Source organism: Mastigoproctus giganteus, chromosome 6 (genome assembly GCF_048544385.1).
Source record: "Mastigoproctus giganteus isolate SK-2022 chromosome 6, ASM4854438v1, whole genome shotgun sequence".
Lineage (NCBI taxonomy): Eukaryota > Metazoa > Arthropoda > Arachnida > Uropygi > Thelyphonidae > Mastigoproctus > Mastigoproctus giganteus.
The window spans coordinates 144,383,105-144,403,484 of NC_143580.1; the positions used below are offsets into that span (position 1 = coordinate 144,383,105).

The 20,380-nt window shown below is 34.7% G+C and overlaps 1 protein-coding gene across 1 annotated transcript in view; it reads right to left on the reverse strand.

Annotated features, from left to right (window-relative positions):
- LOC150084631 (lysosomal-trafficking regulator-like) overlaps positions 1-20,380 on the reverse strand; it is a 686,318-nt gene that overhangs the window by 510,854 nt on the left and 155,084 nt on the right. Inside the window, exon 11 of the mRNA XM_090376308.1 lies at positions 11,207-11,273. Coding sequence (XP_090232434.1) covers positions 11,207-11,273 — 67 coding nt within the window. The remainder of the gene's footprint in view (positions 1-11,206; positions 11,274-20,380) is intronic.

Below are 20,380 nucleotides of genomic sequence, written 5' to 3' on the forward strand. Positions count from 1 at the left end.
CTCTTTAAATTTATTCAACCTATCAACTTCCACAACGACAGATGGAAGTTTGTTCCAGCAATTAACCACCCACTGGCTAAAGGCAAATTTCGGCACATCTATTCTACATCTGTCTTTTCTTAATTTGAATTTATGCCCCCTTAGGTTCGTAATCTGAACAAGTGGAAGGATCCCATCAGAATTCAGCGTGCTCAACCCATTCAAGGCCTTATATACCTCAATCAGATCACCGCGCAGGTGCCTAGTCTCCAGCCACTGCAATTTGCAGAACTTAAGCCTCTCTTGGTAAGAGGATCCCTTCATTCCCCTCACCAATCTTGTTGCCCTTCTCTGTACACGCTCAAGTAAATCTACATCCTTCCTAAAATGAGGTCTCCAGACCTGTAAGCAGTACTCAAGGCGTGGCCTGACCATTGCCTTATACAGAGGGATAATCACCTCCTTTTCCCTGCATGCTTGACAACTTAGTAGGCTATTTTGATACAGTTACTCATGTGCTGGATTTAGGTAATAATTTTGACATAGTTTATTTGGATTTTAGCAAAGCATTTGACTCAATCACACATGAGAGGTTATTGTATAAGCTTGAAAAGGTTGGGATTAGTGGTAAGGTTCGAACCCCCCCCCCCCCCCACTAACTCAAATAAAAACCCTCCCAAGGCTATCAGAACATTTGCATTGACATAGAACATATTTCCTACAGCAATTGCACCATCACGCCATAGTCAATGAAAAGCGTGGCTGCACGGTATCATTTAATCAGCACACATAAAACAGCCAGAAGGTGGAAACTGATCCCTTTTCAATCTGACCACCACAGTACAAGAAGGAAATAAGAACCTATTCTCATTTAATCTGATACATACCTGTTGGGCTTTGTGTCGCCTATCCCAGTTTGCTGATTCTGACACTATTTTTACAAAATTTAAATTTAACACATATTTTACAAAATTTTAATTTAACACTAACTTTTCTCATTTATTATCACTTCCCATTTAATTTTTATTAATTTCTATACAATCACCTAAAAATTAAAATCAGGCAAAACTGGAATGGGGACAACAGAAATGTGTAGGTACGAGACATTCTTTTAGTCTGGCTATTGTTCTGCTCAAAGCACCCGAAGAAGTAGCAGACTGACAACCATGTGGAAGAATATTATCTATAATTTTATTTTCATTGTTTATTATAATTCTTTATTGTTATTTTCATTGTTCATCATCATTTTTTATTTTTATTTTCATTAATATAATTTTATATAGGCCTTCCAGGCTAAAGCTAGTTTACTTTTACTAACTTGTTAGTTTGGTCCTTATACACCTAATTCCCTACAGATAGATACCATTAAATAAAACTGACTAATATATATTAGTTTTATTTAAGTTTATATATATATCAACTTAAATAAAATATATGCCAGTAGCATGGCAAACCAGTAGAGTGAAAATGAACTTAACCAATAAAATAACAAAAAATAAAAAGTAAAATTTTGCCTTTCTATTTAATTTTTGTTTAAATATAATCTATTATGAAATATTGGAATAAATATAAAAATGTATATCAGATCAGATTAATGCCATCAATTGTAGATTAAACATTACATCAGTCTGTAATCTAATTACTACTAGAACCTATAAAAACTAATATAGCCTGTGTTGGTTTACATTGCTATACCCTAGAAATAAACAATAAAATAAAAATATAAAATGGAATAAAATAAAATAATGATTATGTAGCTAATTATTGATATTCGGATATATATCGAACTATATATTCAATATATATATATATATATATATATTCGGATATATACTGAATGTCACTTTTACGAGGGCTAATCATCCCACCAATAATTAGCAAGGCTATGTTTCTGATTGTTATCTGCCTGTTTAACTAGGTCCAAATTATAAACATAAAGGCAATCTATGCTAAACTTTAAATTTAACAGCAAAGTTACAGCTAGCTCGACAGACCGCTTCGAAACAAATAATACAGAAAAAGAGTGCCAACCATAATTTTCACTTCAGTTGTGGTGTATTTTATACATGTGCAAAAGAAAGCTTATGCTAACATAAGGAGAAAGGATGTAAGAATAAGTATAGTAATAGTACCTCAATTTCCCTCGAATTACTCTAATAGATCTTGAGGTATAAAATTTCGAGTTAAAGTAAAAAGCAAAGAAAATTGCTTTTTATAATGGTACTTAGGATATACTGGGAGCATAACTGCCCGACCCTTTAGTAAGGGATCCTGGTATAACTACATGGGGTTAAAGGATGGTATGTAATGGACCAAAAACTGGATTATAATAATAAAGAAATATAGAATAACAACTGTAGATATAAATAAGGAAATATGGAAATAAAAGAAATAACTATTACCAAACGTAGGAATATTTAAATTAATTGCCATTTGTAAGAATATTATAATAATTAAAATAATTCATCTTATGTGATATAATAATAAATTGCAAACCATCAATTACAGAATTGTTCAATTAAAAGTAACCAGTTACAACTAAAAGAATAAATAGGAATTTGCAGCTTACCATCTTATTCTGCACAAATATATAAAAAAATTAATTTTTTGGGCACATGTTACCTATTATAAATAGCGACAACAGCATAGTACCGCTACATCTAGATATAAAAATTTACATAGAAGATAAAATATTATACATATTTTGTATTATATATTATAGTATATGGCAAGCACAAAGAATTTAGTTTTAAATCCATCAGCCTAACACACTGACATTCTAATATTTCAAAGAGAATTCACAGGAATATCATTGTTTCACAAAGCTTTAGATTGATAAAAATATATAATAATGCTAATATCATAGAATCGCTTATAGACTTGAGATCTAAGCTTATTAATAATGGTTTTCCAGCTAATTTTATCAACAACTTCCCAAAACCATTTTTATTGCTATATAAATATGCACAATAATATAAATCCAAGTTACATCATAGCTAAAGTATGTTCTAAATAAGTATTTCAATTCTACTGGCTCTCAACGTTCACTATAATCCTTTTCTTCTGGTTCACAAAAGTTTGATATTAAAATTGTATGGTAGCTATTTAAAATCACATTAGTCATTTTGAGGATTTGTACATATGTATATACAAAGGGTACTAGGAAAGTTTTGCAATACAGCTTTGTTTATTTAATTTTTTCAAAGTAATTTCCTCTACATTCAATACACCTCTCCATCCTCCGAAACCAATCTTTAAACCAGTTCTGCCAAGTTTCACTAGGGAGTAAAGCACACTCGTTGTCCCAAGCCTGTAGAAGGTCCTCATCACTGGAAAACCGCCCCCCTTTTAGCTTCATTTTCACATGCGGGAACAGTGCAAAGTCGCAGGGAGCAAGGTCTGAACTGTAGGGAGGGTGCTCGAGAAGTTTCAGTCCTGTCGTGGTCAAATATTCGGTGCAGGCTTTGGCGCGGTGAGCTGCAGCATTATCGTGATGGAGGTACCAGGTGTCCATTCTTGACTTTGGCCGCAGGTTCTTCATAGATCCAATGACTTTAGGCAGGCATTGTTCAGTATACCACTTAGCTGTGACTGTCTTCTGCGTGTCCAAAACGACACGTTCCACAATTCCACTCGATTTGAAAAATACAGCTATCATTTTCTTCTTTACAGATCAGGATTTTCTGACAATTACGGGTGTGTCGTCATCATCAAAGACCCAAACTTTGTTTTGAGCCTTGGTCGGCAGATCGTAACAGTACAGCCAAGTCTCGTCACCTGTCACGATGTTGTTCACATACCAAGATTGTCCCTTATCAAACTTTTTTAACATCTCCCGGCACCAAGTCACACGTCGTGTCATCTGCTCTTCGGTCAGTTGATGCGGCACCCAGAGAAAACAAAGTTTCTTCACGTGCAAATGATCTTGCAGAATCGAACGAATTGCTGGTGCATTTAGGCCCAAAGTATCCTCTATCTGTTGGTAGGTCACTCGCATGTTTTCGTCAAGCATTTTCCTCACAGCAGTAACGTTTTCCTCCGTAACTGACGTTCGTGGCCTTCCCGGCCTCTCCGAATCCTCCAGAGTGAAATTTCCCCTTTGGAATTCTCTATACCACCTGAATATCGTTGTACGATGTGGACAATCATCACCTAGTGCAAGAGTCATTTCTTCTAAGCACTGGTCTATGGTTAAACCACGCACGAAATTATACCGCAAAACTGTCCTTATCTCATTTCGTGACCACGATGCCATCGCAAGCACTTTACACTCTCACTACTAATGAATAACTGAGCCCATCGACTTGGCGCGGCGGCTACTATGCACGTATGAACATGTCTCAACATGCAGCAAAAAGAAGCTTCCTGTGATTCATTGTTGCGTCATATTGCAAAACTTTCCTAGTACCCTTTGTAGTAGGCACTGCCTTAAGAGCATGACACATAACTTACGCTCATTAAAAAATTTGTACCTATATTTGTTCTTAAGGCAGTAATCAATTTCATCTTTCATCCTAATTTCAATTGGGTTAAAAGGAATTTCATTTCTAATGTGCAAAATATTTTTAAAGGTATTTCATTTCAATTGGTCTTGTTACCTGTCATTCTAAATTTGGGAACCAAATATTTATTTTCATAGGATATTATCTGAATAAAGTTCAAATTTATAGTGTACTATTAACTATAATTTCAGTCATTAATTTGTCTTAAAGTTATATGAAATCAGGGGACACTGCTTTCTTTGGTTTTATAAATTAATAATTATTTATTTAATTTATTTAGTTTATCTTGCAGTTAACTGAACTGGGAGGATCCTGTTGTCATTATTTGTTTTATAATAGGGAACATGTGCCCAAAAAATTCATTCTTTTATACTTTGTGCAGAATAGGGTGGTAAGCTGCAAATTCCTATTTATTCTTTTTGTTGTAACTGGTTACTTTTAATTGAACAGTTCTGTAATGGTGGTTTGCAATTTATTATTATATCACATAAGATGAATTATTTTAATTATTATAATATTCTTACAAATGGCAATTTTAATTTAAATATTCATAAATTTGGTAATAGTTATTTCTTTTATTTACATATTTCCTTATTACTATCAACAATTGCTATTCTATATTTCTTTATTATTATAATCCAGTTTTTGGTCCATTACATACCATCCTTTAACCCCATGCAGTTATACCAGGATCCCTTACTAAAGGTTCAGGCAGTTATGCTCCCAATATATCCTAAGTACCATTATAAAGTACATCACCAAGGGTGTCAAGACTAATACTCAAGATTTCAAAGAGGCACAAGCTAAAGGTTATAATGATTTATGCACCAACATCGAGCCATGATGATGAAGAGGTTGAAGAAATGAACACAGAAATTGACAGTCTTCTAGATGAGCAGAAAACCCGCTACACTATTATTATGGGGACTTCAATGCTAAGGTAGGAAAAAGACAAAACAGTGCAGAAAGGGGAATCATAGGGAATTTTGGAATTGGTGAAAGAAATGAAAGAGGGGAAAGACTTGTGGAATTCGCAGAATCTCAAGGATTGTCAGTAATGAACACTTTTTTCAAGAAAAGGGTGAACAGAAAGTGGACATGGAAGAGTCCAAATAGATTAACAACTAAAATTGACTTCATCCTCACTACCTTCATGAGACAGAACATGCATTGAAGAAAATGAAGAATCAGAAAGATATATCTTGAATGATGTTACCGTCCTGAATAAAATAAATGTTGGAAGTGATCACAGAATGGCAAGATGCACGATTGATATAGATGTAGGAAAGGAAAGGAAAAAACTGACTCAAGTAAATAATACAAAGGTCATTGAGATAACAGAAGAGGAGAAAAAGCAGTATGTACTGGAACTTAAGAACAAGTTTGAGCTTCTCCAGACTGCTCAGGACCAAGATATAGACAAGGAATATTACAACTTTCTGAAAGTGATAAAGCCCAAAAAACCTATAGATAAAAAGAAATTCAAAGAGAAAAAAAATTAGTCAAGAAACACTTGTTATGATGAACTGAAGACGACAAATGAAGAGCAAGATAAACACTGACAAGGAGAAAATTGAGTATACTGATTTATGCAAAGCCATTAGAAAGAGACTCAGAGAGGACATAAGAAGATTTAACACAAAAAAAGTAGAACAAGCATTAAGGGAAAACAAAGAACTTAAATCAGCAGCCATGAGCAGTAAAACAGAAACTGAAGAATAGCGATGGTGTATTTATAAATAGCAGAGAAGGCATAATTCAAATAGCAGAAGACTACTATAGAGAATTATACAAGGAGTGAGGGAATGATGCCAGCAGTGGGGAAGGTGGATCACAAATTAGCAACACATACGACATACCCGATATTCTTCCTGATGAGGTAGAACATGCATTGAAGAAAATGAAGAATCAGAAAGCCCCGAGGGAAGATGAAGTTACTGTAGAGTTGTTAAAATTGGGGGAAGAGACATAACACAAAAACCAAAAACTGGCAAGGCTCTTCACAAAATGCATTAGAAAAGGTGTGACACCTAAGCAGTGGAATAATGCAATCATAGTTTTGCTGCATAAGAAAGGAGATAAATCAGAAATTGGAAATTATAGACCAATTAGCTTGTTATCCCACATCTACAAGTTGTTCACAAGGGTCATTACTAACAGATTAAAAAGAATACTTGATGAGAATCAACCGAAAGAGCAAGCTGCTTTAGGATAGGATTCTCAACTATGGATCACCTTCACGTAATTTCACAGCTAATGGAGAAAGCAAATGAATATAAAACACCATTATGCCTGGCATTTGTGGATTATGAAAAGGCATTTGACTCCATACAGCATAAGGCAATGTTTCAGGTGCTGGAAAGACAAGGCATAGATACCCCATATATTATGATTTTGAAGAAAATATATCAGAACGTTGTCTCCTTTATTAGACTAGACAAAGACAGTAACAAATTTAAAATCGAGAAAGAAGTTCGACAAGGAGACAATATCTCTGAAGCTGTTTACTGCTGCCCTTAAAGAAGCTTTCAGAATATTCGACTGGTCGCAGAAAGAAGTCAATGTGAATGGAGAGTACAAAAACCATTTATGATTTGCAGATGACATTGTGGTCATAAGCCACGATCCCAAAGAATTAGAGGAAAATCTTAATCAGTTATGCTCAGTCAGTAAGGATTTTGGACTAAAGATGAATATGGCTAAGACAAAAGTAATGATGAACAAGTATGCCACAGAAAGGGACATAATGATTGAAGGAGCAGTAAATGAAAAGGTGGAGTCATATACTTATCTGGGACAAGTTATTAGCTGTAATAATGATAAATGGCTGGAAGTCAAGAGAAGAATAAATTTTGGATGGATAGCATTCAGGAAATATAGTCACATACTGAAGAGCAATATCCCAGTTTGTCTGAAACGTAAAATAATGAACCGATGTACAGTCGGTCCTCGTATAACACGTGTTTGCATTACACAAATTCGATCATACACGATTTATAAATAGGGGAACGTTATCTTATATAACACGAACCGAATTCGCTTATACACGATTCGCCTTTGTGTTTACAAGAAATGGCAGTCGAACGCGGAATCACCCCAACTGAACGCAACACGATAGGAATGAAGAAGATTCTGAAAATGTATTTATGTGTTTTATATCAGTGAAGGGGAAACATATTTCACCATAATAACGTAAAAACCAACACAATTCCAGCTATCGATATAATAGCAAATGCAATTAGATGGAGTTTACTACCAGTTTATAACAGACTGCACTAGCAGAAACGCAAATGGAAATTGTTTTTATTGTTTTATGGTAGTAACCCCCAGAAATGTGCTTTAGTAAAATGTGAGGTGTTAATAGTGTATCTCGGCCTTTACGGTGTTGTTTATTCAGTTGCTACACGCGCGCAGCTTTGTTTATGTATATCAAGCGTGCCTCCTCACCTTGTAATTTTGCTTTATTCCCTAAAAATTAGTAAAATACTTAAAAGGTGTGAAAAGGAAGCGTCCTGGCTAAGACACTGCAGATTCAGAGAGAAAAAAAAAGAAGCAATATCGATAAACAGAGGCGGACTGAGTCAAAAATTTTTACCCGGGAAAATTTGTAGTGGCCTCATAATACGGTTTATGGCCAAAATCACACCGGCCTCTGGCCCACCGCGGTTTCCCCCGTAAGACTTATGGCCAGTAATCTTCTGTCGATAGAGAAAAAATATGAAATTGTGAAACGCTTTGAGCGAAATGAAAGACCATGTGATATTGCACGTGCTACAGACCTAAATGAGGCAACGCCGAGAATTACAAAGAATGCAGAGAAAATAAAAACAACTTTCATAGCGGGAACAACTCAAAGTGTAATTAAAATCCATTAGATTAAGACACAAGAATTGGAAGAGATGGAACGGCTGTCATCTGTTTGGATAGAAAATCAAACAAAAAACAAGTTTGCTTACGATAGAAGCAAAAGCATTAGCAATATTTTATTACGACTTACGTATTATAAAATACGTATTTTATTACGACTATTTTATTTAATATAATAATTTTTTTACGAATAAAATACGTATTTTATCCGTAAAAATACTTTTTTAGTATTAAAAAATACTAAAAATACTTTATTATAATATAATATTATTTTTATTACGTATTTTAATCGTTATGAAATACGTAAGTATTTTATAACGATTAAAATTACCCGATTATTTATTGTGTTTGGTAATGTTTTGGTTCCAAATGTGTGTTCAATCTTGGGTGGTCGGCACCTAACCCCACTTTTCCCATAGGGCCTGTTGTTTATATTGCATGATTTTGCATTGCACGAGGGTTTCTAGGAACGCAACTATCGTGCTATACGAGGACAGACTGTATACTCCCCACCATGACTTATGGAAGTGAAACTTGGGCACTCACCAAAAGAATGGAAGAGAAGCTGAGAAGTACACAGCGAAGAATGGAACAAATTATACTGGAATCAGACTGTTAGATAAGAAGAGAAACACATGGATTAGGCAGCAAACTCAAGTAAAGGGCATTCTTATCAAAATTAAAGAACTAAAATGGTCTTGGGCAGGACACATAGCTCGAAGACATGATGACAGATGGACTAAGAAAATAACAGAATGGTACCCAAGAGGAGCTAGAAGAAAACCTGGAAGACAACGGCAGAGATGGATAGATGAAATTAATGAGTTTGTGGGTAGTAAACAGATGGCCATTGCACAAAGCAAGGAACTGGAAAGTTGCTGGAGAGGCCTTCATCCTGCAGCGGACTGAAAATGGCTGATGATGATGACCATTATAAAAAGCTATTTTTTTTTGCTTTTCACTTTTTACTTTCTAGCTCTAAATTTTATACCTCAAGATCTATTAGAGGGAAATTGAGGTACTATTACTATATTTATTGTTATCTCCTTTCTCCTTATGTTAGCATAAGCTTTCTTTGGCATATGTATAAAATAAATAAAAAACACCACAACTGAAGTGAAAATTATGGTTGGCACTCTTTTTCTGTATTATTTGTTTCAAAGCTATCTGTTGGGCTAGCTGTAATTGCTATTAAATTTAAATTTTAGCATAGATTGCCTTTATGTTAATAATTTGGACCTAGTTAAACAGGCAGATAACAATCAGAAACAGATAGTCTTACTAATTATTGGTGGGATATATTGAATGGCATTAGCCGTTGAAAAAGTGTCATTCAATGTATCTGATTATCAATAATTAGCTATATAATCATTATTTTATTTTATTCTATATTTTTATTTTAATGCTAATTATATGTTTATTTTTAGGGTATAGGCAATGTAAACCAAGGCAGGCTATATTAGTCTTTATAGGTTCTTTTGGCCTTATGGCCCGCTTAGTACTTTTATGCATATGTTTAAATAAACTATATAGTACCAATTATACTCTTACAGTAGTAATTATATATATATATATATATATATGTACAAGCATTCTCATTCTGACTAATTTTTGACATTATTAAAATCTCTATTTTAAGGTACAAATCATATAAAAAAAAACTACTGCAGGAACAGTAGATCATTATCAGATGTCAGTATAAGGTTGCTTTAAATTGTCATCTGCTCATTACATTGATTTTTAATGCTGCTAAATGCAAAGTCTTATACTTGGGGAATAGCAACCCACTACTAAATTATACACTTGTTGGGGTTGAATTAAAAACATGGAGGAGGAAAGAGACCTGGGAGTTACAATACAGGCAGATATGAAGTTTTCTGAACAGTATAAACAAGTATAAACAAGCAGACAGGAAAGCCCATGGTGTCCTATCAATGATTCATCGAACATGATCCTGCAGAGATAGGGAGGTCATAATCCCAATGTATAAGGCAATTGTAAGACCACATTTGGAATGCTGTGTTCAAGTATGGAGCCTCATTTGAAAAAAGATATTGAGCTTCTTGAAAGAGTCCAAAGATGGGCAACCAAGGGGCTCAAATCTGGTGAGTATGAGCTTGGCACACCCAAGGTCCTGAGCTGGATATCATTCTTCTCTTGGTGACTCCCTTCTGACTCTTGCTCTCTCTCTCTCTCTCTCTCTCTCTCCCAGGGTAATTCATAAATTTTTTTTTTTTTTTTTGGCTTTTGCAGTAAAAGCCTTAGGCTTCCTTGCACCATATGGCTAATAATTATAATAATAACTCAAATGTTGAGATTGGCAGAATAAATCCAACTGTGTGGACTACAGAGCTTGGTGGCCATTCACCTCAGAGGTGACCATCTTGAGGTTTATAAAGCTCTGAGAGGGATTAGTAAAATGAATGAAGGTGGAATTCACCCTGTTATAAAGAATTCTAGAACTAAGGGTCATAAATTAAAATTACAATTGTTGAGGTTTAGATTAAATTGTAGGAAGTTTTCTTTTAGCCACCAAGTCAATTGCTGGAACAAGTTGCCCTCACAAAGAGTTGAGGCTGACAATTTGAATAAATTCAAAAGTCAACTGGATAGTCACCTGTGTGAGGAGGGAAACATATAATTTGCATTTTCTTATCTATTTGTTTTTTTTTGCCAATGTAGCAAAAGCCTGTATCTTCCTTGCACTATATGGAAATAATATTACTATTAATTTATGTTGCTTAATTATAAAGTAAGTAAAGTAAATACTTAAGAAACAATAAAAAAACAAGTTATAGGCATAAAAATATTGTGTGTTTATTCCTTGACAAAAAAAAAGATATATACAGCTTACGTACCTCTGTAATGGAATAAAGATGATGTCATTATATCATGAAATCCTTCACATATCATACTAACTGCACCCTAAAATAGTCATAATTCAAATAAACATCTATTTACATTTTGTAATATAAATATATAGATGTTTCAAAAGCAAATAAATTATATACACATCATAACAAAAGATGATTAAAAAAAAAAAAAAACAAACTTTACATAGACAGACACTGACAAAACATGAGACATACTTACGCTGTACCACACATACAAAACTGCACTCAGCCAAGAATACAGAGGCAAAAAAGGATATATAGGTTATATATATATATATCTTTTTTTATATAGGTTATTTAAAGCTAATAAAGGAACTCAAACCTATGTTCACTTAATTATGTTTATTTCTGATTTGGAAATATTTACATAGTGGTGTCAAAAGTTTTGTGAAATTTTCTTACCATTTCAGTGACGGCAAAGACAGCAACTAAGAATTATTATTATGGAATTAAATTCCAAAAAATTTTTAGTAAATCAAACTCAGATCTAATTCAAAGAAGCCAGGTGATCTGGTGGACAAGAATCTAAAGGATTATCTTTATAGTCTCTAAACCCTGCAAATAAACCCTATAACAGGTGAAGTAAACCCTGAAAATAAACCCTATAACAGGGTTTATTTGCAGGGTTTACTGCAGATATTGGCTCTATGGATAATGGAGAATACCACACATTCATAGGTATGTGGAACCTGAAAGAGGGGGAAAAATTGAATTACATTATTTTAAATTAAAATAGAATAAGATAATTTTTAATTAATAAACCAAATTATATTGTTCAAAAAACTTTACCAGTTAGTGCACTTCTTAATTGGGGGGGGGGGATGTTGGTTGCAGTTAAGTCGTAATTATAATTCAGTTTATTAATTAAAAAGTTTATCTTTTTCTATTTTAATTTTAAAATAATCTAATTTAATTTTTTTTCTTTCAATACCACATATCCATAAGTGTGTAATAATCCCTCATTATCCACTAAGCCAATACCCACAGTAATATTACTGATAAGGCACAAATAAACCCTAGTAAAGAGACTATAAAGATAATACCCCAGATTCTTTTCCACCAAACCATCTGGAATGACATTAAGTAAGCTACAGTATATGCATGTTTCACTCATAGAAAGTCAAGTTCTTGTGAACAAGTGACCTTTGTGATGGTGATATTGCAAAGACAGCTGGTAAGTGCTTATGTATTATTATTATCTACTTATATAAAATTAACTTTAAAACAAAATTCTTCAAATTAGATCTGAGTTTGATTTACTAAAATTTTTAAAAATTTAATTCTACTTGAATTTTAAGAATTCCATAAATTTATTAAATTCAGATAGTTATAGCTATGTAACTGTTGTGAACTAGATTCATACTTATATTACCCATTTTTCTTATTTTGGAGACTAAGGAGTGGTTAATAAGTATTTACTCTCACTTTGAGTTACAGATTTGAAATTTCATCCTTCTCCATGTAGCTACCATCTACAACTGCACATTTTTTCCAATTACCTCCTCAACAGTCTGAAATCTACAGCACCTCCCCCAATAGTAATTTTTTTATTTATTTTATTTTATTATTTTTTTAAGCTTCTATTTTTGTTATAGCTTAAGGCACAATCCTTTTCTTTCACTATTTCTATAGCCTATTCTCCACTTTTCTTTCTAATGTACATAGTTTTTTTAATAACTATTATTCTCCATATTTTCTTATTCTCTAATGTCCCAGTCTGATACGATTAATCATTTATTCAACAACAATCAGTTCTGTTAAATTAATTTAAATATTATCATTCTTCATTTATATGAAGAATGATAATATTTAAACTGCTGGCTCAACATTTGTTTCAATTACACATACACACATAAATATCTAACTAAAATATTTCAGGTGAAGGTAAACACTTACTGACCATCCCTCATACTTCAGAGACTGTGAGTGTGTGTGTGTGTGTGTGTGTGTGTGTTAAAGTGTATTCGTGTCAAACAGCACCAGGGGGTTTCCCCCATCTCCACATAGTATACATTGCCATGTGAAACATAACACTGCTGAGGCCAGAGATTTAAAAGTGTGTGGATATTGTATATGTATAATGTCGTGTACCATTGTGCATCTGGCCATTTAGCCATTAGATCCCAATTGGGGGCCCAATGTTACCCACACTTGGCCCTGTAGAGGCAGACCAGGAACACCAGTATTACAGTTATTTACTCCGGCAGTCCGGCATCCCCCCATACTTCTCCTTCAACCCATGCATGGTACTAAGTACTATAGGTTTTGATTCCTTTCGTGTTTGGGGTTTCATTAAAAAAAAAAAAAAAAAAAGGCCGGGGGGGGGGGGGTGTAGGATGTAAAGTGTTTAATAATAGAAATAACTTAAATATAAGAGATATTTAAAACAAACTGAGGTGGTTGAAAAATTAAAATTAACAAAATAATGAAATAAATAATGTTATCTGCCAATGTGCATTGCAACAAGGAAAGAGCAAAAATCATAATATGAAATAGTACAAATATACTCTGGTAAGGTAAGTGAATGGCAGGTGAATCTGAAGAAAGGGGGAGCGAGAAGCTTTTAAAGGCTAATAAAGCCAACACTAGGTGAAACTTTTTTTTTTTTTTTTTTGTTAGTTGTTGCTGCATCGGCTTCTGTGGCCATAATGCATCTCCCAAGGTTTTTGCATTTTACACTGATCCAAGCCCGAGGCGGGATTCAAACCCATGACCTTTGGGTTGCCAGGCAGGCACTTTACCCACCTGACTAGCCCAGTTGTCACTAGGTGAAACAAACAGAAAAAAAATTGTACTTTCCTTTCCCTTGAATAATCTAACAGCTTGGAAATTAGAAAAATAAGAATAGAGGGTTAAATTTAATTTCCTGAATAATAAGGGTACAACAGGATGAATGTATGGGAAATAGAACCCTTGAAGAAGAAAGACCAACTTGTTAACTTAAATCAAAGAAAATATGTATGGTAAAAATCACATATATGTATGGTAGGGAGAGGAAACCTGAAAAAAATAAGACAAAAAAAAAAAAAAAAAATATATATATATATATATATATATATATATATATATATATATATATATAATTTTAAATCTACTAAACAGCATCAAAACTTAAGAGAACTACTAGAATATGGATATAATATAACATCAGGTTGCCATATCCTCTCATATTTCAGACAACTCAATTTCAGTTATCTATATTAGCTAGACAAAATTCATATGCATGTATAGAGCAACTGTTTAAGTACAAAATTGGAATATAAATTAAAATAGAATTATAAAGTAAAGTACAGGTCACGATTAGAAGACAGTTACGACTGTCTTCTAATTGTGACCTTAGTACTGATAGAGGACAGTTGCAACTCTATGTTACACTGTATTAAAGAAAATGAGCACATGCAGGTGGGCTGTCTCATAAACACTGTATTTAAGTTATTTTTTAAAGAATGATAAATATTTTTCTGAGTATAAGAGCATATGTGGTCAGGTAATATTTCCTGAATACTGTACTGAAATATCAATGCATTATCGTAGTGGGAGTGTTTGCACGTGTCAAGGAAGCTGAGAACCATGCTATAGGGAGCATATACTCCTATCAGGGTCACTCATAATGACAGATCAAAGCTAAGACAACACTAAATCAATACAAAATATGCAAATCCACACTGGAACAAAGTAGCAGATTATGGTCCATTCCCTCAACATCGCTTCACAACAAAATAAGTGGCCACCATTCAGCAGAGGCCTGTGAGCTACTACCTATGGGCAGAAAGACCAGCTGAACGGCAGAGGGTGTTAAGAATCACGAGGCTCAACCGATATTATATATTGCAATGCATAACATTCAATCTAGAAGTACTCATGCCTAGAACTATTACAAGAGCTGAAAAACATCAATTGGAACATCATCACTTTATGTGAGATTCAAAGAAAAGGCAAAGAGTTGCTCAAACTAGAAGATGAACACTGGCTGTACTACAAAGGAACAAATAATGATGGTGTGGTGGAATTAGGTTCCTGATCAATAAAAGACTAAATTGTCTTTTGACAACCATAAAAGTAAAAAATATTACTGAAAGAATTGCTTGGTATGCTATTAAGCTAAATAGTTCCTATTCTCTTCAAATTATTCATGCTTCTGCTCCTACAAGTAGCCACAGTGATGAAATTGAAGAATTTTATGAAAGTGTATTCAGCACTTACAAGCAGAAAGACTACCACAATAAATTTGAAATGGGAGACTTCATGTGAGAATTTGTAAGATCCAGAATGGGAAAAGATTTGTTGACCCATATGTTTACTAGAAAAAGAGATGATAGGGGGCAGTCCACTAATTGAATTTGGGGAATAACAAAATTTGTTCATTGTAACTCATTCTTCAAGAAAAAGGCACAATGAAAATGAACATGAGTCCTCTTGGAAATACTAGCAAAATTGACTTCATACTGATAAACAATAAAACGATGACTGCTCAGTCTTGAACCATTTTAATGTTGGAAGTAACCACATGAAAGTAATCATATGCCTCAACTAATGCTAATAGTAACAATCAGTTGCTGAGAGCAAAAATTAAAATTTATTGGCAAGAAAGAACAAAAGAAATTGAAGAAAGTCAAGTCAAATAAAGTGAAGAAATTCAACACTAACGAAGTACTGAAAAATCGTCAAAATCTTGAACTAAAACTGTACATTTTTGAGTACTGCGATACCTTCCTGGCACAGATTTTTCAACCGATAATGACCAAGTCATTGAGACTGTTTCAGACACTGCCTATGCCCTTGAACCTACTGTAAAACAAGAAAAACCAATCAGAGTATCAAAAGAAACAAGGTAGAATATGTAGAAATGTGCAAGACTATGAGAAAGTGCATGGAGAATGTGCAAGTTCAATGCTATCTCGTCAGAAGAACACTAGAAGAAAATAAAGGGTTAAAGAAAACAAACGAAAAATGGCTATACACAAGAGAACTGCCTGCTTTGAAGCTTCAGGATGGCACAACAAAAACCCAACAAAAAATACTTTCTACTTTCAATAAGAATTACTCAAAGCAATATTTTCTACTTTTATGGTTGTAAAACAAGTGGAATAATTTTATTCAAATCTTTATAAGGATAAAGGACAATTGGATGCTACACCAGGTGCAGAAGCCGTACCAGAAATTTTGGTACAAGTAAAAGTTGATAGTGGACATAGTGTTTTTTGTTATGCGGTTCCCGTGGTTTCCCACAAATCCGCGTTAAATACTCTGTTAACATAGCAAAGCCAGTCAGTTGTGAGTAGTGTGTTGTTTGTGTTGTTTGACTGGCCTCTTCGTTACTGGGAGGCGCGATCACCAGGAAGGAGCCTCCCAGCATCCGTCCACTGGCACGAGGAGCCGGACCAGGGAGTAAAAGACATCTGACGGGCCGTCCACTCTTGCAGGAGCGAGAGTGGGGAGGGCCAAGGAAAGAGCAGAGAAGAGACAGGAAAGTGGAAGACAGACAAGATAGCGAGGATGACAGAGCGTAGGCATCCTCCCAGGCGAAACGGAGCAGGAAGAGTGCTAGGTGCCGCTGTGGGAGTCCTGGAGAAAGACAGTGGGTAGGAAGAAGAGAATAGGTAAAGTTCAAATTAAAGAGTCCAGGATCGTCACAATGGAGAATCACGGAGCGGCGTCGACAGGGCTGTCCGCCGTTTGCAGTTTCATGTCTGGAAGTTTCCGGTGCTGGGTATCAGTTGCTGTCTAGAGGAGGTTATCCAGGAGTAGTGTTCGGGAGTTGCTGATGTAGTGTGGAGGCCGAAGTGATGTAGTGTGGAGGTCTAGGAGTAGTTGGTTTCTTAGATCTAAGTATACGTTGCATGAGTGCATCACGTGATCCCAGTCTTCAGGTTCTCCGCAGGTACAGAGGGCATCCTCGACTAGGCCGAACTCTAGAAGGCGTCTCTTGAAGGACCCGTGGCCAGTTAATAGGAAGGAAGCAAAAGTTGATGTAAAATCAATGAAAAATGGCAAAGCAACAGCACCCAATGAAATCACTGCCGAAAGCTGGAGGCCAGCCAGTATGTAAAGGTACAGCCAAACTATTTTCAAAATGCCTTCTACTTAACAAAGTACCTGTAGCATGGAAAAATGCAGAAGCCATCCTAGCACAAAAAAGGTGACAAGGCAAATTTAAAAAAACTACCAACCAAGAAGCCTATTGCTAGTTGTCCACAAGGTTTTCACAAAGGTATTTTCAAGAATAGGCACAATACTTGATACAGCACAACCCAAAGAATCAGCAGCACAATGAATACAACCTTCTGCTATGTATAGCTTTCATCAACTATGAAAAAACATTTTAATCAGTCACAAAACAAACAATAATCAACACCTTGGTTGGTTAAAACCAAGGTGCCGACAGAGATTACATCAATATTCTCAAATCAATATATGAAAAGCTAACTGCATCAATACAGGTCAACAATGATCAAAGTTCAGATCAATGTACAAAAAGGCATCTGACAAGGAGACACAATCTCCCCAAAACTATTTTCTGCCTGTTTAGAAAAAAAAAAAATTTTTAGAAAGCTAAATTGGAATGATAAAGGACTCAAGATAAATTGAAATTACCTGAATCACTTACAATATCATTCTCTTTGCCAATGATCCAGAAGAATTGCAGCAAAATATTGAAGAACTGCAGTATGAAAGCAAGAAGTTCAGTTTGGAAATTAATAACAAGAAAACACAGGTTATGTTCAACAAATTCAATTTGGTCTTTGATTTAAAGATATCAAAAACAGGTTGTTTTTTTTTACGCCGTAAATCTCTCGTAAATTTACGCCTTGTTCTAATTTCTCAATTAGCTCTAATTTGTGTGCCACATTTAAGTTCACGCGCTTTCTCTCACTTGATACCGTTTTAAATTGTAAGGATTGAAAAATTATTTAATAAATAAAGTCACAATTCAGAAATCACAGAAACACTCCGTATACAATCTGACTGCATGATAGCTTGAGGCAGACTGAGACCAAAACAAAGTAAGTCATTAGACTTGAGTGTCCGAGTCACGTTCAGCTCGCAAGTCCTACCACCTGCTCTTATTTATCTGTAATCTGGGAAAACAGCTATTTGAACACATTTTCAGAAAGAATAAAAAACAATTTACTGAATTTGATTATAAAAATAAAAGTAGGTAATTATCAAAACAATAATGGAAATAGGTAATTATAATTAATTTTTAATTAATAATAACACTGAAGTTTTGTATAACTCTAAAAAAATAATACGGTCGAGATTAATATGTACATTACTGTATTATTTGTCCAGTTCGTTAAATCCGAAATCCATTATATCGGGGTCCATTAAATCGAGGGTTTACTGTATAAACAGGGTGCAGAGAAACTCTACCGACAAACTTGAACAGGTGATAAAGGGTACCAAATGAAACACTTTTTGTCAAGTAAACATAGGTCGCAAATGAGTCGTTATAGCAGCAGAAGCTATTAAAGGGTTGTAAAAATCGGACAACACATTCAGTAATTTAATGCAAACAAATCATTTGCTGTTGCATACAACACAGAAAAAACAATCCATAACACAGTGCTCGAACATACGACTACTATCAACATTAATGTATGCATGCATTTAGAGGTCCTCGGAGTGGTGCGTATCTGCCGCTAATAGCATAAACGCGTAAGGTCATTTTATGTTCAGTACGGGTACAGACATGGAAATGGAAGAGAGGCTCGCAGAATTTATCAAGAACGCTTCCTAGGCAGAAGGTTGCCTCACCACACAACATTTGCTGCAATACACCAAAGATTGTGGGATAGTGGCTCTTTCGGTATGAATATGCACGATACTGGACGTCGACACACTGCTAGGACACCCTGGTTTGAGGAACAGGTTTTGCAAATCTTTGCTAATACTTCTTCTACCAGCACAAGTGCCATTGCAGGCCGATTGGGTGTGCAGCCTTGTTTTGTGTGGGATGGGGTGCACAAAGCCAGACTACATCCTTTCCGATGGCAGAAATTGCATGCACTAGAACTTGCTGACTTTTCCCACCGTGTCGAGTTCTCCCACTGATTTTTACAGGAAATAAACTTGCAGCCTGATTTTGCCAATAATGTGCTTTACAATGATGAAGCATGTTTCATCATTGTAAAAAAAGTTTCACCCAAGAGGGATTTGTTCAACAGCCATAACAGCAGTGGTGAGCTATGAATATTTTAACAATGGGCTCACAGTTTATCCACTTTCTACCAAGTAAATTTGATCAGTCACGGAAGTGACATCATCCGCGGCTTCCGCTAGAGGTGCTTCCCACGCTCGCACTACTAGTGTGATTAGAGTGTGTGACGCATTTTTTTGTGACCGGTATGATATCTCGAGTCAAGGGCTTATTTAGGGGGTTTGAGTTGGACAGATATGGCTTATTACCCTTTAACCATGCATATAAGTGAATAGGTACAACGTTCCTAGGTCTATATAAAAAAAAAAAAAAAAAAAACGCAAAAACCTTGTTTACGATGATAACTGGATATGACAGTGTATGGAGTTCTAACTTTTTAGAATAGCATGACATCACAATCATGCTTCCTGAAGTTACTACTGCAGTAAGTATGATTGCAACAATACAAATGTTTGTCAACAATTTCTTTTTTCATCTCGCATTTTTGTTACATTTCATTGTTAGGTTCCCCTAACAGCTGCGTATATAGCTTCAAATACAAGATCAGTACATCAATCGGTGCTATCTAAATATTAACAGAGATATTTAGATACTTTGCACTCGCAAGTATGCATCTCTTACTTTAGTTATCATAAATCCATTGTATCTTGTCTTCCAGAAATAATGAAAATCTGTGAATGATCAAGAACATATTTACAATAAAAAAGTCCTTTTATTTCGTAATCATATCATATACAAATCAAAATACCTAAAAGAAACGCGAAGGATGTTTCGCATTAACCATCTACCGCACATGCTTGTCACACGCCCAACTTTTTTATTATTTTATTATGTGCAACTATGGAAATATAATGGATACATATTTTTCATGATAAAATTTTAATATTGCGAATAAAAAATAACATGAAAATTACCATATCACAAATAATATAAAACCTATCACAAAACATTCCACAATATAAAAACAAATATTACAT